At 34.9% G+C, this 27,100-nt stretch overlaps 2 protein-coding genes across 4 annotated transcripts; one reads left to right on the top strand and one right to left on the bottom strand.

Moving 5' to 3' along the window:
• Positions 1 to 5,617: 5,617 nt before the first annotated feature.
• On the bottom strand, positions 5,618 to 8,124 carry LOC101218770 (F-box protein At-B). Of its 2 annotated transcripts, XM_011660644.2 has the most exons (4): positions 7,859 to 8,124; positions 7,554 to 7,777; positions 7,241 to 7,331; positions 5,618 to 7,109 (listed from the first exon to the last, which is right to left on the bottom strand). In XM_011660644.2, the coding sequence occupies exons 1-4, from the start codon at positions 8,009 to 8,011 to the stop codon at positions 5,739 to 5,741; spliced, it is 1,839 nt and encodes a 612-aa protein (XP_011658946.1). In that variant the 5' UTR covers positions 8,012 to 8,124; the 3' UTR covers positions 5,618 to 5,738. The 2 variants fall into 2 exon arrangements, with proteins under 2 accessions (XP_011658946.1, XP_011658948.1); XM_011660646.2 differs by lacking the exon at positions 7,554 to 7,777 and having other exon boundaries at positions 7,859 to 8,105.
• Positions 8,125 to 13,298: 5,174 nt separating this feature from the next.
• LOC101218535 lies at positions 13,299 to 17,244 on the top strand. 2 transcript variants are annotated; one of them, XM_031889380.1, is made up of 5 exons: positions 13,299 to 13,880; positions 14,972 to 15,617; positions 15,725 to 16,128; positions 16,690 to 16,752; positions 16,845 to 17,244. In XM_031889380.1, the coding sequence occupies exons 1-4, from the start codon at positions 13,568 to 13,570 to the stop codon at positions 16,701 to 16,703; spliced, it is 1,377 nt and encodes a 458-aa protein (XP_031745240.1). In that variant the 5' UTR covers positions 13,299 to 13,567; the 3' UTR covers positions 16,704 to 16,752; positions 16,845 to 17,244. The 2 variants fall into 2 exon arrangements, with proteins under 2 accessions (XP_031745240.1, XP_004139847.1); XM_004139799.3 differs by having other exon boundaries at positions 13,305 to 13,880; positions 15,725 to 16,103.
• Positions 17,245 to 27,100: the final 9,856 nt, after the last annotated feature.

Below are 27,100 nucleotides of genomic sequence, written 5' to 3'. Positions count from 1 at the left end.
TTAGAAACGAAATCGTAGAGGTGAACACGAAGGTGAACCTTACGATGCGAGCATTGGCCAATCAAGCTCCAGCTGGAGGAGCAATTACGGTTGGCAAGATAAAGATTCCAGAACCCAAGCCCTTCTGTAGGGCAAGAGATGCAAAGGCACTGGAAAACTTTATCTTCGATATTGAGCAGTACTTCAAAGCCACGAGTACTAATATGGAAGAAGCCAAAGTGACACTGGCGACCATGCATCTATCTGAAGATGCCAAGTTGTGGTGGAGATCCCGGTATGTGGACATTCAGAAGGAGCGTTGCACAATAGATACGTGGGACAGTTTAAAGAGAGAACTCCGCTCGCAATTTTTCCCCGAAAATGTCGACATTTTGGCTCGACGGAAGCTACGATAATTAAAACACACTGGAACCATTCGGGAGTATGTGAAGGAATTCGCGGGGCTGATGTTAGATGTATCCGAGATGACCCAAAAAAATAAAATCTTCAGCTTTGTTGAAGGGTTGAAGTCGTGGGTAAGATTTAAGTTATACGAACAGAAAGTTCAGGACCTCGCGTCAGCCTCGGAGCGTTTGTTCGATCTATCTGATGACACTCAAGAGACGAGATGTCGTCAAAGCTCTTCACCTGGAAGAGACCGGAACGACCGATCGAATTCCCCCAAGACTACCGGAGAAAATGGAAGTCCCAGTAGAGATCGCAAGCCTTCTCAATCCAATACGGGGGATACCTGGAGAAGACATGATAATTCAAACACGTCGAATCGTCCTATCAGTTACTACATATGTAATGGACCACATCAGACAAGGGAATGTTCGGATAAAGCTGCCTTCTATGCCTTTCCGGCCTCGTTAGCTGCAGACTCAGATGACACGTCGGGTCAACCAGAGGAGGAAGTTGGGCAAGAAGAAAGAGTTCAGAATGTTAGAGTGGGAGCCATAAGACTCTTGTCGTCCCTTCAAAAGAGAGCAGGGGAGACAGGTGGTCGTACTAAAGGGGGCCTAATATATGTTGACACCTGGATCAACCAAAAGCATGCAAAGAGCACTATGGTTGACTCCGGTGCCACTCATAATTTTATAACGGTAGTCGAAGCCAGACGAGTAAACCTTCAATGGAAGAGGGATACGGGAAAAATCAAGGCCGTGAATTCTACAGCTCTACATGTCGTTGGGATAGTGAAACGGGCAGCGATACAGTTGGGAGGATGGAGCGGCTTCGTTGATTTCGTGGTTGTAGGCATGGATGACTTTGATGTAGTTCTCGGAATGGAATTTCTTCTCGAACATCAAGTGATCATAATGCCTGCAGCCAAATGTCTGGTGATCACGGGGTCTAACCCCACCGTTGTGCACACAGACCCTAGGCAACCTAAAGGACTGAGAACGATCTCAGCCATGCAACTGAGAGAGGACCGTGTTCGAGAAGACACAAGGTGTGTCGTGGAGAAATATGGAGATGGGAAACGTGAGAGTTTGCCCATGCCAGAATCGCCTACAGAGAATAATCATCGTATGGCACACTCAGAGTCACCTGGACTCTGGAGACAATCAAAGAGATTGTCGAGTGCAGGATTCGCTAGACCTGCAGGAGCTCCGTATAAAGCACAAGGCTTTTTGCGTGAGGAAGAGAATGGGCGGTTGTGTGTCAACAACCGTGTCCTGAAGCAAGCCCCGAGGAGAGGGTCAACTCTTGGGTCCATGAGCGTGACCCAACCTATTAAAGCTAACGCTGAGGCGCGTAGTCATGCGTTGAGTGGGGTCCTACTACAGAAGGACACCCTATCGCATTTGAGAGTCAGAAGAAGAGTGCCACCGAGGGCAATCATACAGTGTTTGAAGAAGAAACGCTAGCCATAGCACACGGACTGAGGGATGGGAGACAAGGTTCCCATAGATCAACGTTTGTCAGAGAGATGAACAACGACGTTGCCTGCCATTTCGGTACTCGACTGAATCTGAGTTCGAATCAAGCAAGGAGACGAAGAGTCGTGCTCAAACTTGATTTCGAGTCATAACGCATAAAGAGCAATCGTGGGGTTCCACATGTGTCGGCTCGTACACAGGCCTGTCAAGCTGATGGCCCAAGACGAGACGCGTCAACAGAATCCACGAAGGAAAACTCTGTCGCTCATGATGGCAGGAGTTTGACGAAGGTCGGTCAGTTAGTGCAAAAGAATGGGGGTCATTCATTGGAGGCAACACAATCGGGTGTTACAGCTATGAAGAAATCATCACTGACGGAAGTCCAACAATGAGTGTTGGTGACGGACAATATGTATTGTCGCGTCCTGTTGATTTTCCTTGCATGAAGAATGAGCCTCAGACTCGTAACATTGCAAAGAAGTGGAAGCAAAGATCAAACACAATTCGGGCCAATCTAGAGAGAGTCTTGAAGCGGCCGAAAAGATGGGCGGATGGGAAGCATCGCCCCTTGGACCTTCATCTGGAAGGTCAGGATATCGTGAAGTCGCGACTTGAACAGATGCAGTTTCGGAAGATACGAAGATCTCCACCTCGTGAGAGCACACGAGGAATCAACGACAGTTGAAGAAGAAGACCCATGGGGAGGGTACACAAGTTCGTGGTGAAGCAGAAGAGCCTCCTCATGGAAGAAGCCTGTGGAAGACGTACCAAGACCGTAAAGCGTGGAGGCAGAAGATCGAAGGATTCCAACTTTACCAGTCGACGGGGACATCAACTGTTTAAGTGGGGGAGTGTGTCACGGACATATTTTTCCAAAGTGTGTTTACTTTTGGTTATATGCTCCGATTACCCCTAGTTTATCTCATCTTTAGTTTCCATAACTAGTTTAGGTGCTTGCTTTTCATTCTAGGTCATAAAGCTTGGGTGTGACGTTTCAGCATTTTCATATGCAAGCCTGCCAGAGAAGAAAATGTTCAAAATGTACTATAGGGGAGGCATACCAGTTGAATCCCCGCCCAAGCATTAGTTGTACTCTTTGCAAGAAACCCTTTTTCCTTGCAATTGACAGTCTTTAATGCTTATTTTAACGTCTATTTCAATGTATTTCTTTCTTTCCCGCGTTTTATAAATAAAATTTCCCTAAAATGCAAACGAAGGTTACGACATACATCGACGTTACCCACAACTCTTGGATATTGATCGGCTGACTTGTTCATCGAGTTAGAACAAGTGCCGCACAATCGCCCGTCTCGAGGTTGAAACGCTACGATTGTGACACCTGATGGCCCCAGAAGCCTCTAGAACCTCCCAAATGCGTCCAGTAATGCCCACACAGTGTCCTACATGCTCGGGACCCTTCTAGAAGAATTTTGTCGACCTTGTAAGGCGGTTTTAGGCTAGAATGTTGGTTGTATAGCATCTATAAATACCCCAAATGGGTTCATTTGTAATAAGAACCTCCAAGTCCTCGAATTGTATAATAAAGGCTCTCTTTGACATTTTGTCAAACACCTTGTCTACAATATCTTCATCACTCTCTTGCCTAACCCTTTGTGTTTTCTAAATGCCTTAGGTGCACTAACTTTGCTAAAGGCTTACTTGGCTACGAGGACGAGATAGTCAAGCCAAGTGCCTCACGGTTGGTTATCTAACCACGTGACATTTGTCTACCTTGATACCATTTTGCAGAAACAAAATGATCTAAAACTATGTTGTGATTAGCCACAAAATGACATTTTTCACACTTGAGAACTAAAACTTCATTCCTAGAATGTATTATGTCGAGGAAGCCTAAAACTTGATAATCTGATAAAGCCTAAAAAATTTAATTTTACTGATAAAAGAAAAGCTAGTTAAGATTTGGGAATATTTGAAAACTTATTAATGTCAAATGTATATTCAAATCTTCCCAAATCTTAATTAACTTCTTTTATCCTTAAAATTTTGAAAAATGTAGTTTTATGTGAATTTTTAATTTTAAAAATAACTAGTTTTTTTTCTATAATCTTTTTCAATTTTATACCGAATATTAACTAATTTTCTCCGAATCTAATTTTTTTATACAATATTTCAAATCATTTATTCTAACATTTGTGTATTCCATAATTACATTGACATTGACACGATTATAGTAGACATCTTATTTACAATTTTATATAAAATTTGACAATATTATAATAGAAATTTTGACAAGAGTTAGGTAAAAGATTTGCTTGATCTTGGTTTATCATGAATAAAATGTTTAGCGAGAAAGTCCAAAATTATCATTTTTTTAGGCTTTCTCGGTAATTTTTCTCGAAATTATCAAGTTTTTAGGCTTTTTCAGTACAATTTTGTTTGGAATGAATCGAAATGCATAGCTTTTCTAAAAAGAAAAAAATAATTAATTAAGGTTTGGAGTAAGATTTTGGAAAGATTTGAATATTTTTTTTGAAAAGATGAAAAAATAAATAAAAGAAATTTAGGAATATTTGAAAATGGTAGAATCTCGATCTAATTTAAACCGAGATGCCCTAAAAAAACCCAAAACAATCGATAAGTTAGAAAATTTTAGTATTTTAGAAAAACCTCAATAGCCAATTTCACCCGAAATGGACCAAGAAAAACAGTTTCACGAGCTTTAAAAAATGTTCTACTTTCGAAAACAAAAACCAAAAGTGTGATATACTTTTGCCAATTTCCTATGGTTGGGTGTTGCAATGCTTGTCTTAACCGTCTTCAACCCCTAAACATTCTTAAAGGGAATAAGGTGTCTTCAACCCCTAAACATTCTTAAAGGGAATAAGGTGTTGCCGCATGGTCAAAATTAAGAGCTCTCATGTTTGAGGCACCGTGGTACGACACTATAGGCAGTGCCGACAAGACAAGAATTACCATTTTACCACTGATATTCTTTTAGCCTATTTTTGCTCATTTTAGGTAGGAATTAAGTCGTCTTTGTTTCGTTGGCTTCCCTAGATCAATATTTTCTACGCAATAAGAGAATTGATGTATCTATACATATGACTATCTCAAAAATCTTAACCTAGAAAACTTTATGGCATTAATAAACACCTTCAATAAAACTCCATCCAACAAAAAACCGTTGAAAAGAACCTCATCGACAAATTATTCAATGTTGAAATAAAGCTCAATTTTGAAGAAAACACTATTGTATGTTTGTTTATAGTTTAGGGTTTTATTAAATTTTATTTCAGAAAATTTGTCAAATTGTCCGTACATTGACATACCATCAAACATTCGAATTGCAAGCAAGAGTGATATAAAATATAGTGAGAGCAACAAATTATAACGTGAGGGCTTTTGACGTCAGTGGTGAGGGCTTTTGACGTCAGTGGAGGGTCAACTGGCCTTATCTTTTAAAAGTAGGTCATTTAGCATTTTCGGCACGACATTAGGGTTGCCATCCGTACAAATTTCTCACACAAAATGATATTTAAACATTTATTTTAAAGTAGTACTTGAGTGTATTATAAGATACTCATTTTTGTGGATCTCACCCATCGCACACAAAATGAATTAAAATATTTAAAAAGAAGCGCATAAGACGAAATGGTAAAATGCACAAAGATACCGCAACCCAAGATGATCCTAAGTATTTTCCTATATTTTATATCATATCATTCGGTTAACTTTTGGTAGTGGTAAGAAGTCAATTAGAAAATATTTTCAATCTTAGAAGATTAGATACGAAATTCAAATACCATTTAAACATAATGATATATTTCACCTTCAAAAACTCAACTGATATTTTGTACCAACAACATCAATCAACAACAATTCTCCACCCTCTAAAAGAATGTTTCAAAATCACTATGATCTATGGAATTGCCATCCATCATGACATCCAACTTCACAACCTTCCAAACACAAAGTCAACCAAGGTCGTTTTAAACATAACTCGACCATATCAACATTTCCATTGCTACACAAACGAGTATTGCCTATTCCTAGCCATTGTAACCCACCAAACTGAGGTCCCCTAAATGATCTCCATGCGCCAATTGATAAACCAATGCAATTAAAAAGATCAAGCCTACGAAGTAACTTACCTTCACCTTGGAGTTTTTTCTTCATCCCCAAAGCTTCCACTGAAGAATCAGTCACATGGACGCATGATCTGATGCATAACTCAGTAATCCTGACACCAGCTGAAGCAGTTATTTGGATTGCTCGATCAGTTATTCCTGAAATGTGTCCAAGATCCAAGGCAGATAACGTCTTGCTTATTGTCCCGCCACCATAAAACAATCGATAAATTCCTTCTTCGGTTACTCTCTTACAACTTCGAAGGGATAATCGTACGATGGGTAGACTCCCCTGACCAAGAACAGATAAACCATTGTCAGTTATATCAGTTGATGTTAGATTCAGGGATGATAAATTGCACAAAGTGGAAATGGAATCAATGCAAGAATCTGATATGCTCTTGCAGCCACGTAGATCAAGAACTTCCAAGCTTGTAGAGTACGCCAACTGCTTCACAGATTCACAAGTTATAAGGTTGCATGATAATAATCTCAACTCTGTTATGGAGCATCCAATGGCATGGAAACCTTCAAGTGCAAGGTCTGAGAAATGTGTTGAATTACGAATCTCGAATTTCTTCAGCCTATTGCATGAGTGAAAGATCGATGCAAATCCAGCATCACTGACTTTAGAGAATCCACAGAATCTCACTGACTCAAGAGCTCTGCAACCCTCCGACAAGAGAAACATGCCCATATCATTCAGCTTTTTGAAAGAGAGCTGGTGATTATGCCTACCACGAATAAGAGAAAGTGATATCAGCTTATGACATGTGCTCAATGACTGAAGTCCTCTATTGGTCAAGTCATGGTGCACCAATTGTTCTTGGTTCGGCGTGTCTTCCAAGTGAAGCTCTACCAAAAAAGGAAGAGATTCAGCAACGGTTATAATTAACTCATTAGAAATAACATCCAAGGCTAGTGACAAGCACTGCAACATTAACCCTGAAGATAACTTAGGAGATTCAAAATTTCCGGAATAAGTGGTGATTAAGGAGTTCCCAGAATCTCTTAGTTTGTTTATGATGCAAATTCCTTCTTGATGTAGCAGTGGCTTCAACTTCAGTGACTTCATGGTTTTGGGAAGAAATGCTTCAATGCCCCTAAAGTAATTAGCCTCAGCATCTCCCGCTCCTCGAATCTTCAGGGATATCGACTACAATATTACCAAAAAGAGGAAGAACATCATATATTACACTTCACGATTGTTGTAATTTCGTTTAAGAAATGCGAATTGTTAAGAAGAGATGAATTAAACCAGGGGAATAAACTGTTGTATCAACTTACATCTAAGAACAAGCATCTTGTAAGCATTTCAGCCAAGTTTGTATTGAATACCTCAGGAGAATCTTGAGCTACCAATTCAAGCACAAGCACCCTAAACATAATATGAACAAATCACATAAACACGCAATAAGAAATAGGATGAATACATTCAAGAGATCATATGCATTTTAATTACATCTGAAAGAACATAGAACGAACAACTAATTAAGCTTTTTAAAAGATGCAAAATCCTAACTCAAGAACGAAACAAGAACAGAAACATTCGAATCACACAGTAGAATGTCAAATGCAAAGATATCCAATATTTTCACACCTCAAATTGGGACAAAGTTTGCCTGTGACAGCAAGGAATTGATAAGAGAGTAAAGAGCAGCAGAACAAGTTCAGCTCGAGTAAATGAGGGCCAAAAAAATCCACGAGAGAAGAATCATGAAGACGAAGACAATTAACAGTCAGGCTACTCATGCCTCGGCACCGACCAAGGATGCCGATTTTCAGAGTTTGAAAATCCGGAGAGAAATCCTGCAATTGAAAATTCTAACAACAAAATGTCTCGTTCAATTGGTGTAGATACAATTGAGAGAGGAAGAAGGAGAGGACAAACGAATGTGAACTTACGATAGGAAGATGGAGAGCGGAGGGGAGAGAAATGGCGTCAACGACGGCGTCATGTAGGCTTTTGCTGACGCATGCGACGGAGCAAAGGGTTTGAAGGTCAAGCTTTAGGAGGATCTCCATTAGAATGGTGTGAGGAATTCTATGCAGAGCCATCTTTTCATGGTCGAGCTTTTTTAGGTTCGATGTTCAACCACGAAGGAAATGGAAAATTTCACCAAATAACCCAAATAGCAATAAGTTTCTCACTCATTTCTAAGAACTTATACTGACTTCTTCACTGTGTGAATTACCATCTGTTTGTACCTCTTAATTTAAAAGCAAGAAAGTTTAACCATATCTTTTCTGGTTTTCGATCATGGTTCTGTTTGGTTCATCACGATTTATTTGTATTTGGTTAAATACTCATTTGGGTTCATGAACTCTTATACTAATTTGATATTATGAGATTTCATCTCTAAACCAATTAACTTTTTGGAGAGTTTTCTTCAAATGTCTCAAAAATCAATATGTTACTCCAAAATGAACTCATTATGGTGAGTGCATGGAACCATGCTTATTGCAAACGCAATATCTAGATGTATAAGGAACAAATTAATCAGTTTTCTATTTGTCTTTGGTACTATTCCTTATCCTTTACCTCTTCATCTTTTGCAGCTTCTAGTTTCAAATTTGATTCAATAGGAGTCTCAACTACCTTGCCCCCGATAAACTTGTTTCTTCAAATAAATCAATAATATATTTTTTCTTTGGTTCACGAATACATCTTTTATGGCTCTCGCAATCTCCATTCTTAGGAAGTACTAATGTTCCTAGGTTCTTGATTTGAAACACAGTGTCTTTTTTAAATCTTCCAATTCTGCTTTATCTGACCTCTAAGAACAATGGCAGCTACGTACTCAATTAAAATCACTATTTTGTTATTTGCAAAATAATATTTGTAAAAAACACCGTGTGATCAACTTAACTTTGAAGGAACCAAAACTCGTAACTACTTTTTCAAATCATTCAAACCATGCTCTAGGATATTGTTTGTGTATGTATAGAGACATTTTTAGTTGCATACTTTCTTCTTCCCAAAGTTCAGTTCGAAACTTAATGCTAAGCTCGTAGCACTTATTCTTCAAAATCACCATTGATAAATACATTTTTTACATCGAGTTAGTGAAGTGGTCAATCACGCTACAAGAGATAACAGTACCTTAATTTTAGCATTAAGAGCAAGAGTTTCTAGAAAATTAATCTCATATGTTTGAGTGAATTTTTTTGCAACTATACCATCAACATTACATTTAATGGTATAGAAACCCATTTACATCCCATTATTAAGCTCTTATCTCTCAACAAAAATATTATTTCTTGTATTATATTGTCTTAGAGCATTCATCTCCTCTCAAACAACTAGTTTTCAATTTGAATCATCTAAGGCTTTTTGTATATTTTTTTGGAAAAAATACGTTGTCTATGATAGAGGTGAAAACTTTATGACTATTTGTCAAATTCTTTTACGAGATATATACATTTTCCAATGGGAGATTTAGTGCAAGTTCTAGTACTTTTTTCTCAAAACAAAAAGGATATTAAGATCAGATTCAATTTGCAAGATATCTTCCATGGTTGAAAAAACATTGGACAAACACTACTACAAAAACACGATTATTTAATGTTTTCAAAAAAATTTCAAGTAGTGTGTAAAAACGTCGAGAATAATGAAAAAAAAAGATAATGTTAGTATAAATTTTCAAATTTTTTCCTTTCTATTTTTACTTGACGCCTTATAAAGGTTAAGTAATTTGTATATTGTATTTTTTAGGGTTTTAGATGAAAAATTGAGTAAGGTGCCCCAAACGCATCTCTCCCATACCAAATTGCACAACCGTCTACCACAATCTCCTCACCATTCACTCCTCCCCCTTCATCAATTCTTCTATTCTCTCTTCCTCATATGAACATCAACACTCCAAGCAAACGATGACTGAGTGCGAACACAGGTACTCCACACGAACGACAACCTCTGCTCCTAAATGCTGACCTTTGTTGGCTACTTCCAAATGTTGATTTCACTATTAGGTAGCCAAGCCCTAACCCAATGCAAGCCTTTAGTGGTAAAAATCTTACCCAATCTCTGTTGTGCGTTAAATGTGATAAGAGATTTCTTATGAAATGTGTAAGCTTGATCGTTGTTAGATTTCCAATTGGATATTGGCTTTACCTCAAATGCTTTGGTCAAATTTGTTAAAACTTGTTGTGGTTATATTTTGAACCAAGACACTATTCTTAAAATGTACTTCTTTCCTGGGCAAAGAACTTCCAACTATATGCAAATTCATGGTACAACTCATGTGTTCAAGGTGCATGTGTACTTTTTCTAGTTTCTTGGGATACCAAAAATAGGCTAATTTTGGAGGGATTGATGACCTTTTGGATTGAGGTTGAAAAAAAAAAAAAAAAAAAAAGTTAAGATTTAGGACAAATTGATAGTGAAAAGTCAATTATGCCCTTAGTGAAATTCCCTTCTCCTTAACCTAAAACACAATATAAAAAAAAAAAAAAACATTCTACCTTCTCTTTCAACACGTCTGCGAACATTTCTTTCAACACGTCTAGTCGTCTACAATGTCAGCATTGACAACTGTGAACGTTTGCTTTCATAAAATCAACAACGGTGAAACAATTTCCCATTTTATGCATTTTAACTATCTATCGCCGCGTAATGTCGCGGAAGGCTTCAGTGATGTACTAGTTCGTACGCGAGGGAACGTTTCGTCGACGTGGGAGCGAGATGCATCGCATAAAGTATCCCCGATGAGCTTTCAGTGACGTCGTGTACGACATCACGGTAGCCTTCTGCGACGTTTGTGAGGGTTTTTGGCAACGTTGCCCTACGTTGGGGAAGACCCTAATTATTGTAGTGTAAATCCTTAATCTTACACTTCCCCCTAATTATTGTAGTGTAAATCCTTAATCTTACACACTAACCCCTGTCAAATCAGATTTGACATTTTCTTCGCCAGACCTTTCTGCTCGCCTAACTCCATACCACGAATAACTTCAACCACTTAACATTTTTCGCGAACAACCTTATCGCGTGGTTATATTTTTACTACAAGAAACCTTCCTCGCGAACTATCCAACTTTTACTCGCATAGAATTCTTATCATGAACATAAACTTCAAGGCTTCCTCGCAGACTTCTTCTCCACGAAACACTTGGTTCTTCTTGCGAAGACTATCCAAAATGCCTAGTCTAACACTTAGTCAAAACTTTTCACTTCTTAACTTACATGAAGACTCTTTCTATTGAGAGCGTTTAGACTTGTAGATCCTACAGCAAACTCTTATTTTCTCAAATTTTTCTCACGAATTAACTTCTAAATCCCAAAACTTATACTTTAACATAAAAGACTTTGTCGCTTAATCATTTCCCTGGATTTATTCAAATGTCAACTTCTTAACGCAAAGTCTTATTTCAAACACCTACTCTATTCTAAAACGCAAAATTTCAAAACTCTTAACCAGATTTTAAATTCTTATACTCAAATTAGAAACGGGTCTTACACAATATCCATAATATTACTAGGATAATCACAAACATTGATTCCTAAAAGTTTGAAATTAGGTTTGACATTATTTTAGAAAATCAATCAAGTATCCCAATTATAGAGAAAGATCAAAATTTTCTTAGAATAATCATATATACATCAAGTGCATCATAATTATAGGACTAAGATACAATTTTAATTTTAACAACCACAACTAAATAAATTGTTAATTACTTGATTTGAAACCTACAAACAAGAAAATCTAGAATAAATTGTAGGCTTCAATGTAGGGGATATTGATTCAATCAAATTCATTTCGAAAATAAATATTTATTTAATATTTTTACAGAACTAAATGATGTGCAAATACAATGTATTCGTGATTCTGGGTTATATTCCGTCATATTCCATCATTTTAACCTACACAAGTACACTATATCTTTCGGATAAGAATTTTCCTCTGTACAAGTAAAATCGGCTAAAAATATATTTAAAAAAAAAAGTAAAATTCTTGTATTATATTTGACATAAATTTAGGGATCTAAAATTTAAATTCAATTTGTTATTAAAACTATATCATGTATTATTTAATAAATTGTACAAAATAACATTTTTAATTAAGATTTACCAAATTTGAATGTTATTTACAAAATACAATGAATTTTTGCTATTTTCAATATCATGTCTCGTTTTTTTGACCTATTGAAATAATTTGTATTTGGAATATGTGGAATTTGAGACTTTTACTTTATGAAAATTAACGTAGATATTAATGTAATTTAAACACGTCTCAAAATAATTATTCATACCATTGGTACAATAAACACAATTTTTTAAAATTAAAAATAAACCAATTAGCACGATACCAACTTTTTGAAAATAAAAATAAACCAATTACCACGATTTTAGGGAAGATAAAATTTTAAATTCAATTTGTTATGTGCAATAAGTATTTTGGAGGTATTTAAATACAAAATTTAAATTTAATAATTTTATAAATATTTTGAAATATAAATAATCCAAAAATGTTAAATTTATGTTTACCATTATTTTAGAGATATCAATCCAATAACACGATTTTAGGAGAATTTACAAGAATTTAAAATCAATTTTTAAATAGTAGTAAATAGTATCTATAGAAAATGTTCTTAATTTAATGATAATTACATAACAAGATTGCATTGGCATTATGTTTCCATTTATTTCCTAAAATAATGCTTAACAATTTATTATTATTAATGTGATCAATCCGAATATGAAATAATTGCTATATGCATAATTCTAAGAAAGATACAACATTTATATGAGGTTGTTATTATATAAAATGCATAATTTTAGTAAAAGATATTATTTTAAATTCAAATTTTGGAATCTTGCCACGAAACCTACAATTAAGCAATAAGATAATCTGTTATAAATTTAAGGCATGAATCTATAATTTAGTTAAATGAGATCAATAGATAAAATAAATATTTATTTAATATTATTATAAAATTGAATGATATTCAAATACGTCGTAATCATAATTATATGTTATGTTTTATTGTTTTACAGTTAACAAATGTAATTAACAAAATGATATTCATTCTATCCGGGGATAAAATTGGTTGAAAAATTCTAAAAAATATATATATCTTTTACAATTTTGCTAAAAATCAAATTATTTTTTAAATTTACTGTCTTCCAAACTGGCTTAGACTATCTTATTTTGTCATTCTCACAAATTTCTTTTTATCTAAATTAAATTTGTACTGTGCTATTTTCTGATCAGCCCTATAAACGTTGGGTCGACCTGAGTCCAAACTTGAAACAATTTCTTAGGTCCTGTTGAACTTGGGCTTTAACTTTTGAAGGCTAGGCGGGAGCCTGGCCAAGTCGCAATAGAACTCATCCAATCGTCATCAAAATTCCGTTTTCACTCTTTTTGCTGCAGGCGCGCAAAATTTCGAAGAAAATTCCTCTCCCGCTAAACCATCTCTCTCTTCTCGATTTCGAATTTCCTCTCAATTATATGCGTTCCTCTCGGTTCTCGAGTTCATTTTGACGTCCAAGTTTGATGTGCATCAGATGTACACTATAGATCAACATCTTATGTTGCCTTTTAAACTCTCTTTTTTGCCACCGATTGCTTTGCTGCTTTTTTTACTGTCTTCTGGGGTTTTCAATTTATTATGGCGTACTATGAACCTCCCTCATTCTCTCTCGGCCTTGATTTGGATTTCGATTTGAACCCCCAAACTCCTTTACCGGATGAACCCTCTTCTGGCTCTTCGGTGGGTGTCAATATTTCGTCCAAACAGGACGATGGTGGGGTTGTGGATTGCATTGGAGAAATTGGGCATGATTTGCCTAGAAAATTTAAGCGGCTCAAACGTGGGCCAGCTCGTTGTTCTTCGGTATCCAAGAAAAGGGAATCATCACCTTTGCTATCTGTAGTCGATGATGACATTGAACAGTTTTCATCCCAAGAAGATTGTGCTACAGGTAATAGCTGTTTCACGTTTTTTATTAATGGTAAGTTAAAAAGGATATTGTCGGAAACAAAGCTCTAAAGTTATATAGATGATGTCCAGAGTTTAGCAAAGCTTCGATTCAAGTGTTAGACGCAGGGCACTGGGTAATGGTACTTGATTCATAGTATAGGAAATTTTGGATAGTTGTAGTTGCCTCCATGCGAACATTATGCATACACTATTTTCTTTAAGTTTACAGAATTTTTTATATAGTATGTTTATTCTGTGCTGTTTCTTATTAAAAGAAAAAAAACTAATGTGTTTATATTGAACATCATATTAGTACCTAAGATTTATTATTTTAAATATAATGCACATACAGGCTTGCCTTGTGATCTCATGTAGTGGAGTAAGATGATTATTTTCTGTACTTGAGCCCAAGTTAACTTGAACACTCACGAATGTTTGTGTATATATTTCTTAGAAGATAATGTGTATTGTTTTGTTTGTTTGCAAATTGTTGCAGAGTTGCTTTAGAAGGAGGTAAAGTTATCAAAACATACTATATTGTATGGTTTTATCTTCTTAAAAGACATGTCTTCTTGCTTTTCTCCTAGAAGAAACGAAATATTGTAATTGTGCCACGAGATTAGTTGAGTCATGCTTAAGTCGGCTTGGATACAACAATACAAAAGAAGTATTATTTCCACTAAGATCCAATGAGGCATCACTCATAACTAACCACGTGTTTATGGTACTGCTCTCTTGGCTAGTTATTATGTATTACATCCTTTTGATCTAAGAAACTAATCAACTGGAAGAGGCAAGAGCTTTGTTATATATGCATGATTGTCAATTGTCACCAGTGATTTCAAACTGAGCACTGTTTATAAATTATAACTACAATTCTTGGTTAAGTATAGATGTAACTTTATGATGATTGTGTTATAGTTGACTGAATGAACACTTACAGAGTTGTCAAAATAAGACATATCAGATCGACTCTTCGATCGTAAATAATTGACTTGTATGATTAAAGGGCTAGCTGTTTACTCTTTATTTGAAGTGGCTAACAGAGGGTTTTACTTTCTGCAATTAACACATTGTTGACATGTACATCAGTTTCAAGAGACCATCATCCATCGTCACTCTTCCAATCTGTCTGTAGTAGTTCAAAGGCAAGGGAAGACAAACAGACTGTAGACGCCCCAACTTCTGTTGGTTTGGAAAAGCAAAATAAGTCATTGTTTTCTAATTTAACCATCAGTCCTCTTCGAAAGTTCCAGTTACTTGAATCTGATTCAGATGAACCTTCTAGCTGTGACAATCAAAGTAGAAAAGGGCCTGAAGTCGTTTCATCTTTAAACAAGCAAAAGGCTACAGTTAGTCTCTCTGCAACTGTGGATGAGAAAAAGAAAAGTCTGACAGCGAGTATTACTCAAAAAGAGGATCTATGGAAAGATTTTTGTCAAACGAAAAGTTTTCATTTGCCAACACCAGCCTTTGATGAAGTCTGCAAAGAATTTTCACAGTTGAAGCAGGATGTTAAAGCAGCTACCGGATTAGGAAGTAGTGGCCATATAAGCTGCATGGATAATCATACCATCAATAGTAGCTGCTCAAGTGAAATGATGGATAAGCTCGGCTGTCCTGCTCATGACTATTTTTTTCATGAAGATCCAAGGATTCAAAAGTTGGTTCGCAATCGCTTACCAAACTTTTTGCCATTGGGAGTTGATGGCAACAGAGGATCGGTGATTGATTATATGTTAGCAACTCTTATTCCTTGTTTTCAATCATTCCTTTTCATTTAGACAAAATTGGCAACTTTTCTTTCTGTCCTAACTTTTATATGTTTTCTTGCTGCACTGGCAGGAGACAGTTTAGCAATGGAGAGGCCTCAACTAGCCGACCTTCACAGGTTACTAGGAAGGAAAGTTCAAAAAGATCGACAAGTATGTCAAAAAGATCTAAGAATATCCCTTCCAAATGTTGGGCCAATGAGAAAGCTGTTACACCATTAAGCAGTAAAAGAGCACCCGAATGGGCAGCAACTCAAAAAAAGAAAATTGGTAACAGCTCTAGAAATGTAAAAAGTAAACAAGGGGTGCCGAACTGCGAACTCTTGGAGGATTCTGGAAACTGGATTGATCCAAAGAGCTCTTTTAATCTTCCTAAAGACGCTGGGAAAAGAAGGGTCCATGCTGGTGGGCAATCAGCTGGTCACTGGTATACATCCCCAGAAGGGAAGAAGGTATGGCAGCAATATGTTCTGAAGAGTGAGTCAATTTCTCGATTTTTCATGACAATAAGCTAATAGAATCAATATACTTTGTTTTGTTCATTCATGTTAGTCACATACTGTAGAGATAATTGCACAAACAACCATTTATTTATTTATTTTTATTTTCCCTGGCTTTCTTTGATTTATACTGATGGTTATATTATGTCAATGGTGGTAGAGGTGTCCAATATTATTGTTTTGGTAATGGCATCTTTTCAATTTCTTCAGTCATCAATCATTTATATATCTGCTGCAGAAATGCAGAAATTAATCCCGAAGTGGAATTCCTTTAAATTTTTTGCTGGTGTTTGGATTGACTTTCTAAGCGTTTATGAATACATTTTTTTTCCACTTATAAACACTTAGAAAGTCAATCCAAACATGCTCTACCAAAAGATAATATTTGTCCTTTTATTTAGTATTTTATTTCTTTTGTTATTCCATTATCATTTATTGACAATATAACTTGAAAAATGGTTCTTATAGCCATATTACTTATTGCATCCTTTGCCTCGATTGCTGGGGCCATTTTTAATAAGCTATTACCCCTTTCCAGGTATACGTCACTAAAAGTGGGGAAGAGTTGACCGGCCGAGCGGCATATAGATTTTACAAACAGGTAAATCCAGATCCTATTCCTCTGGCTATGGCTTTTTTTTATGCTCTTTTATGGTCTTATTACACATTCAACGCTTTTATTGTGGCCTATAGGACACTGGAGGCTTTAAGAAGTCAAAAAAGAAAGCAGCCAAGAAGAGGAAATGATAAAAGGATACTGTGCATGGCTACCAAAACCGCACAAAAGGATCTTAACCCGAGTGATTGGTGACCTCCATGACTTTTCAAGTGCTAAGGTGTTTATACGCCTTTTAAAGTCATTCCAAATAGAAAATTTTCATAATTGGAATTACTGTTGGTTGTTCCCTTAACATCATTTTTCATATTATACGTGTAACAACCCTGTCCAATCTTAGACCAACTAATCTGCCAGAGAACATTCAAGATTGTTTTATTGATTCTTTCACATTATGCATCTGAATGTTTGAGTGTAAATCTTACTAAACCAAACTGTTGAATTTAGGCTTTAATTCTGAATGATCGTCCTGCTAAACAACTTTCACTGCCCCATTATACTCATGTCAAAAGGTCCGACAAGGATGAATGAGGGAAAAAAGGGTGCTAGTTTGTTTTTTAACGAGTTGGTGCTGAGATATACATTAGAAATCTAGTCATCAACATTGTTTTATAAATCTTTCTTGAATCTTTGTATCAAAGGTTTGTCTTTCTGCACTAGATGAAGTGGAAGAGGTAGAGAATAATTGTGGTACTGGTTTTGATAAATAGAAAAGTTATTTTTAAAAAGTGTTTATATTTGTTTGTTTAGCAGATGAGTAAATTACATAATTATGAGTGGAAAAGCAGAATGTGAGTTTCTTTTATGCCTGAAAATGTGGCTGTTTACTGCTCTCAATCTTTCCTATAATAACATTATTTTAATAAATAATTACAAAAAGTGGGTGGGACTAAAAGTGTGGGTAAAAATAGATAACAAAATTGTGAATTGGGTTGGTATAGATAATGAGATATTTTGGATCAATCATAAATTGTCACTTTTTTTTTCAAATTAACGATGAAGTTTTGAATATTTGAATTGGAGACTAATTAAAAATTGACACATCTTAAATTGAAATTGAAGATATAAATGGGGTAATTATTATAACATTGTGTTTTCATTTTGACAATTAGATTAAATAAAGTTAATTGGTCCAATTTGATATTATTGTTTGGATTAAAAGACTAATTGAGTCCAAAATAAGCCCAATTTAACCCAAATACTAAATAACACTCAAACCCAATTGGTTATGCTCAGGTGAAAACTCTATAAATAGATTAGTAATCTTCATTTGTAGGGTTATTATTATTTTTTTAAAATTTTATAGAGCTTATAAAGAATTCTTCCAACAATAAAAAGACTTCATAACTCTTAAGGTTGAAGTATATCCACATTCAACCAATAGAGAATTAGAGGATCGAGTACTAGAGATTGAACCACATAGCATCAAATCAACGTAAGTTCAACTCCACGAAGTATTTTCTTTCGAAAACCTTATGCAAACAAATTGACACACCTAATGGGACCTCTCTACACCTCTAATCTCTCATTTGTCATCAAATCAGTAAACCAACCAATTGCCCTTAAAAAGGTTGCATCCAAAGTAACTTTTGCAAAGTGATGAATATACAAGATTTGTTACTCGCAATCGTTTAAAGGAGATAATCCAGAAACAAAGTCAAGTTTTTGTCATCGCGCAAAGCATCCTCAAACAAATTGATCGAATCACTTACAGTTGAGATTTTCATCAAAGAAAATTCCTTGTATGATAACTCTGATTTTACCTCTAGCAAGTTAAGAAGGTAATCACACCCTGATGTGATATCAATCATGATGGTTGATGTAACAGTCGAGGCTAGCATAGTAGAGATAGAGCGAAAAATTAATCTCTTGATAAAAATTGTCAAAGAGTGAAACCAAATAATTTCAACTATGAGAGGGCGAATGTAGACTCGTGAAACCGCTAAGTCAAGTCAAACTCCTAATGTCAAAGCCAGTGTCAAAGGAAAGAATGTGGTGCATGAAAATCAACCACAATAACAATTAACTTATATTGCTTCCTTCTCAATTCATAAGCTACATGATATGATTGTGAACTCCATTATAGCTCAACATGGAGGCTTATCTTATACTTCCTTCGTGTACTCTAAGCCATGCACCAAAAGAATTGACAACTTGAGAATGCCTTTTGGGTATTAGCCTCCAATGTTCCCGCAGTTCGATGGAAAAGGACAATCCAAAGTAGCACATCGTTCATTTTGTTGAAACATACAAGAACACATGATCAAGAGGAGACCATTTTGTTAGGCAGTTCGTTCGAAGCTTGAAAGGAAATACTTTCGAGTGGTACACTAACTTAGAGCTCAAAGGATTGATAGTTGGGACAACTAGAGTTCTTGAACCATTTTTACAGCACCGTAAGCATGATGGTGCTTACAAATACAAAGCAACGAAAAGGAGAACTTATCATCAACTACATCAACTCATGAGAGCTTTGAGTCTTGACTACAAAGATTGACTCACTTAACTGTCTGTTGTAGAGATGGTGACTCGTGCTCATGATATAGAGTTGAGCATCGGCAACAAAGGAACTAAGGATTTCTTGGTTTTTGAAGTGACAAAGGAAAAGAAAGAGGCGAACAACGTCAAGAAATGGTCAAGAGTGTCGTGAAGAAATTTATGGTCATTAACGACCCTATTGAAGTTTTTCAAAAGGAAGGCAGTAAGAGCTAAAAAGAAAGATGATGGAGGTGAGAGACGTCGTTTAACTTTAAAAGAAAGACAAGAAAAAGTTTACCAATTTTCTGATTCAAATATTGCAAACATTTTACAACAACTAGTAGAGAAACAACTTATCCAATTGTTGAATCGACCAGGAAAGGTAGATGATTCAAACTACTGCATGTATCATCAATGTTGGGATTTATGTCCTAAAACTAGTAGATTGTAAACATAATTCATTGACCATTATTAATAAAATGTTATTATTAAAATAAATGTTATTCAACTTAAAGGGTCTACAGTATAGGGATAAGGTTGTGTACCTTATCTTGATAACACTACCGATATGACTCATTTTGTATTTGATACGAACACAATGATCCAACGCGTTCATGTAGGTGACATGTGAGTGAGGATATCTTATGCAATGAGTTTGCATAAGATCAGGCCACGAAATAGTAACCACTAGATGTATCTCCGTTAACTAGTTAGGTTTATATTTCATTAGGATGACATGGGTAAATTAGTCTTAATCCTAAGTGTATTATCAACTCTTGTTCATGAGGGATTGTCCTATGATTTGTACAGGTGAAAGTGGCCAGATTGCCGACTCAATATGTTTATCATTTTGGGGACAAGACTAAGTGGGGAGCTGGAAACATAATTACATAAGATGAAATTCACTTCTTCCCTTCTTTAGGGTAAGTAGATGAGTGTTCCCTTAAATGATGTCTTCGAGACTTGAACAAAGGGTCCTACCCTCTTTATGGCACGAGATGGGTTTTTGTTTATTAGTTGGACCATAAACAAGTTGTTCATTAAATGAGCACTAGTATTTAAGAGCTAGAGGTAACATGACTAACTTACTGTTATTAACCTATATCAGTGGACACATAAATATATCTATGGTGAGAATAGTTCAGCTGTGAGTCTTTAGTGAAGTGTACACACAGTTAATGAATATTGATTAATGTGGTTAATGAGTTTAGCTAATTAATCTTCTATCGTTGTCGTTTTTAATTTGTAGGTCTATTAGGTCCCCTTCCTAGTTCGTAATGAATAATGAGATTTATTTATATCGGTTATAATTTGAAATGTTCAAATTTACTTTAGAAATTAGTATAATGTATGGTAATACATTAGAATATAAAGTTTATATATTTTAATCAAACATTATTATATAAATTTAATTTTGGATATGATTCAAATATTACTTTAATGTGAATTGGATTCACATTAAAATTATTGGTTATGAGAGAAATTTATATTTGAATATGACTCAAATTTAATTTAAGTTAAAATATAAGATATTTAATTTAACTATTAATTAATTGGAGAATTAATTAATAGTTTAGTTTGATTTGATTTAATTAAATAAATTTAAAATTATAAGATATTGGAGACATACTAAGCAAGAAACACGAGACCATGGTCACTACATGTTAGATCATGGACTCCCTCCAAGAGATGTTTAAAAAGAATAAAAAATAAGGTAAATATGATTTACTTGTCTTAGAAACATGTTTAGTGAAAAATGACCAAAATGCCTGGATACTTGATTAAGGAGCCATAGCCATGTTTGCTCTTATTTATAGGAAACTAGTTTCTTTAAGCAGCTTGAAGAGGGTGAAATGACACTCAAGTTTGGAACGGGAGATGTCATTTCAGCTCGGGTAGTGGGAGATGTAAGTTATCTTTCGAAAATAGATTTCTGTTTTTAGAAAACTTGTACATAGTTCCTAAGATTAAAAGGAATTGTACATCTATTTTTTGTCTTATTAAACAATCATATAATGTAACATTTTCTTTAAATGAAGTGTTCATTTCTAAGAATGGTGTATATATTTGTTCAACTAAGCTTGAAGTCAACTTGTACGTATTAAGACCTAACGAAGCGAAAACAATTTTAAATCATAAGATTTTTAAAACGGCTAATACTAAAAATAAAAGGCAAAGAATTTCTCCTAATAACAATACATATCTTTGGCATTTAAGATTATGTCACATTAATCTCGATAAGATCAGGAGATTGAAAAAGAATGGACTTCTAAATGAGTTAGAAGATGATTCATTGCCTCCATGTGAATCTTGTGTTGAAGGAAAGATGACTAAAAGACCTTTTACTAGAAAAGGTTATAAAGACAAAGAACCCATAGAATTTATACATTCAGACCTTTGTGGTCCAATGAATGTAAAAGCTAGAGGAAGTTTTGAATACTTCATCTCTTTTATAGATGATTATTCAAGATATGGTTATTTATACTTAATGAGGCATTAGTCTAAAGCTCTTGAAAAGTTCAAGGAGTATAAGTCTAAAGTTGAAAATCTATTAAGTTAAAAGATTAAAATACTTCAATATGATCGAGGTGGAGAGTACATGGATTTGAGATTCCAGAACTATATGATAGAACATGGAATCCAATCCCAACTTTGAGAACCTAGTACATCTCAACAAAATGGTGTATCAGAAAGGAGAAATAGAACCTTGTTAGACATGGTTCGCTCAATGATGATCTATGCTCAATTGCCTAGCTCGTTTTAAGGGTATGTAGTATAGACTGCAGTTCATATCTGATTTGTTGGTTATCCTAAAGAAATGAGAGGTGGTTTATTATTCGATCCACAAGAAAACAAAGTGTTTGTATCGACAAATGCTACTTTCTTGGAAGAAGATCACATGAGAGATCATAAACCACAAAGCAATTTAGTATTAAATCAAGCTACTGATGAATCAATAAGGGTTGCTAATGAAGTTGGTCCCCTATCAAGAGTTGATGAAACCAACACATCAGGTCAGTGTCATCCTTCTCAATCGTTAAGAATACATTGACTCAGTGGGAAGGTTGTATCACAACCTAATGTTACTTGGGTTTAACTAAAACTCAGGTTGTCATACCAGATGATGGCGTTGAGGATCCATTGTCCTATAAACATATAATGAATGATGTAGTTAAAGGACCAATGGGTCAAAACCATAGACCTTGAAATGAAGTCTATGTACTTCAATTAAGTGTGGGAGCTTGTAGATCTATCTGAAGGGGTGAAACCTATAGGATGCAAATGGATCTATAAGAGAAAGAGAGATTCAATTGGGAACGTAAGATTCAATTGGGAACGTAGGATTCAATTGGGAACGTACAGACCTTCAAAGCTAGACTTGTAGCAAAAGGGTATACCCAAAGGGAATGTGTTGACTATGAAGAAACTTTTTCTATGTTGCTATGTTAAAATCTACAAGGATTCTCTTGCCCATAGCCACTTTTTATGATTATAAAATATGGCAAATGGATAACAAGACTGCTTTTTTGAATGACAATCTTGAAGAGAGTATCTTTATGTCTCAGCCCGAGGAGTTCATAACCCAATGTCAGAAGCAAAAAGTTTGCAAAATGAATCGATCCATTTATGGGTCGAAACAAGCATCTAGATCTTGGAACATTAGATTTGATACTATGATCAAATCTTACGGTTTTAACCAAAACATTGATGAACCTTGTGAAGGAATGGAATCCCATAGCGGAAGCGTGTGAACGCCGTGCAAAAGAAATTCAATTTGAAACACAGAGAAAACACCTAAAAATGTTCCTATGGAGGATAAGAAGAAAGAAAACTAACATTTGTAGAACCTCCCAAGAAGTCTCGAACTTCCCAATGAACACCACGAGCAGAACACCACAGAATCTTCCTTGTTATCCTCAAGATAAAAAAAACATAGAGAGTTTGTGGGGCTTCTGTGTTTTTTGTTTTGTTTTAAAGGGAAAAAAATTTGCAGACATTTTTTTTTTTTTTGGAGAGATTGTATATATATCATCTCCCTTCTATATCTTAACCAAAAGATATGAAGAGAGATGGAGAGGGAAGTTATCAAAATAACTTCCTCCCTCTCCCATTATGAAGAATAACTTCTTTTATTTAAATTAATATTAATATAAATATAATATAAATTCAAATTATATTATCTTATATAATATTAATTTTATATTTTATCATATATAATATAACCAATTGTTTAGATCTTCTCATATGATCTATAGTTCTAATACGAATCGAATTCATATTAATTTTTAATCTATAGTTTATTTATGAATCTTATTCATGTTATTATTATTTGAATCATATTCAAATATTAACTTCTCTCATAAAAATTTTATATTAAAATGTATCAAATACATTATATTAATTGTATCATATACAATTTATCCTTTTAATCAATTTGAACGATTCAAATTAAACTAAAATAAATTTGATTATCATTTATCTTTATTGAGCTAACAAGGGAACCTTATGAACCTACATATTAAAGCTCCAATGATGTGAGATTAATTAATTAAACTCTTTAATTAAATTAATCAATATTCATTTACTATAAGTCATTCCACTAAAGACCAATAGTTGCACTCTTCTTACTGTAGATATATTTTTGTGTCCATTAGATATAACCAATGAACAGGGCAATGACCCTTCACAAATTGCTCATAAATACAGTTAGGCCAAAAACTACCGTTTTGCCCCTGTAGTTACATCTAACTCTTTAAGTACCATCAATCCCTCTAATGAATAATAGTTATAGTCCCACTATAACTAAACTCCTCTCGAGCCAAGAGAGGTTGTGGTGTCACATTGTTCAAGCCTTGAAATCAACCCTTAAGAGAGTAATTTCTCTACTTACTCTCTCTATAGAGAATGAGCGAATACTTTCTTGTGTAGTTGTGTTCCCAACTCCTTAATCAAACGAATCCCCAAAATGGTAGGCCTATTCAATCGACGATATAGGCCACTCTCACCCATGCAAATCAAATGACTGCCTTCATAGTCAGGAGTTCACAACTCACTCAAGATTCAGGTCAAGTCACCTATGGTCATCTTGGTGAAATGTAGTCTTAACTAGTAACAGTGTTAATAAGAGAGACTATTCATTTCGTGGTCTGATCTTATACAAACTCTTTGTATAGAATACCCCTACACTAATGTCTCGACATGAATGATTAGGATCAAATCATTTGTACAACTTTAGAACAATTCTAACAACTACAAAACATGTCGTATTCGTAGTGTCACCAGAATAAGGTATCCAACCTTATCCATCTACTACAGACCATTTAGGTTATCATTTAAACATGATCCACTTGTATGTCTCCACATACATGTTTAGGTTACATAAGATAACCTTGGATGTTTGTTTATTGGTTTTGTGGGTTAGTGCAACTAAATGTCAAATAAAATAACACACTTTATTTTATTAGATAAATAAAATGTTTGTATAATATATACAATTACAAACTACAAAACCACAAGATTTAGGGCATCAATCCCAACAACTTGTGTATACTAGAAAATCAACAAAGGTAAAGTAACTTTCTAGTACTTTATGTGGACGATATCCTTCTCATTAGGAATGATGTAAGATACCTAACTGACATAAAAACTTGGCTAGCAGTCCAATTCCAAATGAAAGATTTGGGAGAGACATAATATGTTCTTGAGATCCAAATTATAAGGGATCGTAAAAACAAAATGTTGGTTCAATATTTGATGTAAAACTCTAAGAAGGATTTACTACCTTTCAGACATGGGGTTTGCTTGTCTAAGGAACAATGTCCTAAGACACCTCAAGAAGTTGAGGACATGAGACGTATTCCATATGCCTCAATTGTGGATAGCTTAATGTATGTTATGCTCTACACTAAGTCAGACATTTGTTATGTAGTGGGAATAGTCAGTAGGTATCAGTCCAACCCAAGGTTAGACCATTAGACGGCAGTTAAAATTATTCTCAGGTATCTTAAAAGAACGAGAGACTACATGCTTGTGTATGGAGCTATGGATTTGATCCTTACATGATACACTGACTTTGATTTCCAAACCGATAAGAATTCTAGGAAATCCAAGGTTCATCAAAGTTTTGGTCAAAACCGTAAGATTTGATTGACGTATCAAATCTAATGTTCCAAGATCTAAATGTTTGTTTCAACCCATAAATGGATAGATTCAGCTTCCAAACTTTTTGCTCCTGACCTTAGATTATGAACCCCTCGGGCTGAGACATAAAGATACTCTCTTCAAGATTGACATTCAGAAAAGCAGTTTTAACATCCATTTGCCATATTTCATCATCATAAAAAGTGGATATGGACAAGAAAATCCTTATAGACTTTAACATAGATCTACATCATTCAGATAGATCTACAAGCTCCCACACTGAATTGAAGTACAAAAACTCCATTTCAAGGTTCATGGCTTTGACCTATTGGTCCTTTTCTACATCATTCATTGCATGTTTATACGACAATGGATCCTTAACGCCATCATCTGGTATGACAACCTGAGTTTCAGTTAAACCCAAGTAACGGTTAGGTTGTGATACAATCCTCCCACTGCGTTGAGGCATTCTCAACTATTAAGATGGATGAGACTGACATGTTGTGTTGGTTTTATTAGCTCTTGATGAGGGACCAACGTCATCAATAACCCTTGTTGATTCATTAGTAGCTTCACTTAATACTCATTTGCTTTGTGGTTAACGATCTCTCATGTGTTCTTCCTCTAAGTAAGTAGCATTTGTCGATACAAACACTTTATTTTCTTTTGATCAAATAATAGACCACCTCTCTTTTATTTAGGGCAATCAACAAATAAGAAATAAATTACAGTCTCTACTATATACCCCAAAACGAGTTAGACAATTGAGCATAGCTCATCATTAAACCATGTCTAACAAGGTTCTATTTCTCCTTTTGATACATCATTTTGTGGAGGTGTGTCATGTGCTGAGAATTGGGATTAGATTCCATGTTCTATCATATAGCCCTAGAATCTCAAGTCCATGCACTCTCTACCTCGATCATATCGAAGTATTTTAATCTTTTTACTTAATAGGTTTTCAACCTCTGCCTTATACTTCTTGAACTTTTCAAGAGCTTTAGACTTATTCCCCATTAAGTATAAATAACAATACCTTGAATAATCATCTATAAAAAAGATGAAGTATTCAAAACCTCCCCTAGCTTTTACGTTCATTAGACCACAGAGGTTCGAATGTAAAAGTTCTAGGGGCTCTTTGGCTCTATAACCTTTTCTAGTAAAAGGTCTTTTAGTTCTTTTTATTATTATTATTAAGATTCACATGGAGGTGACGAATCATCTTCTAACTCATTTAGAAGTTCATTCTTTACCAATCTCCCGATCTTATCGAGATTAATGTCACCTAATCTTAAATGGCAAAGAAAGGTATTGTTATTTGGAGAAATTCTTTGCCTTTTATTTTGAGTATTAGCAGTTTTAAACATCTCATGATTTAAAAATGCTTTTGCTTCATTAGGTCTTAATACATACAAGTTGTTTTCAAGCTTAGTTGAACAAATATGTACGCTATTCTTTAAAATGAACACTTCATTTAAAAAATAAATAAACAACCGAGTACAATTGTTCAACAAGCAAAGAAATAGAAATTAAGTTCCTCTTAATCCTAGGAACTAAGTTCAAGTTTTCCAAAAACAATAATCTATTTCTGAAAGACAACTTAACATCTCCCACTGCACGAGCTGAAATGACATCTCCCTTTCCAACCTTGAGAGTCATCCCACCCTTCTTGAGTTAGTTAAAGGAACTAATTTCCTTTCAAGAAGAGCAAACA

The sequence above is a fragment of the Cucumis sativus genome, chromosome 7 (genome assembly GCF_000004075.3).
Source record: "Cucumis sativus cultivar 9930 chromosome 7, Cucumber_9930_V3, whole genome shotgun sequence".
In the NCBI taxonomy this organism is placed as follows: domain Eukaryota; kingdom Viridiplantae; phylum Streptophyta; class Magnoliopsida; order Cucurbitales; family Cucurbitaceae; genus Cucumis; species Cucumis sativus.
Note: the sequence above shows the minus strand (reverse complement) of the source record. Positions and strands in the feature narration are given on the sequence as shown.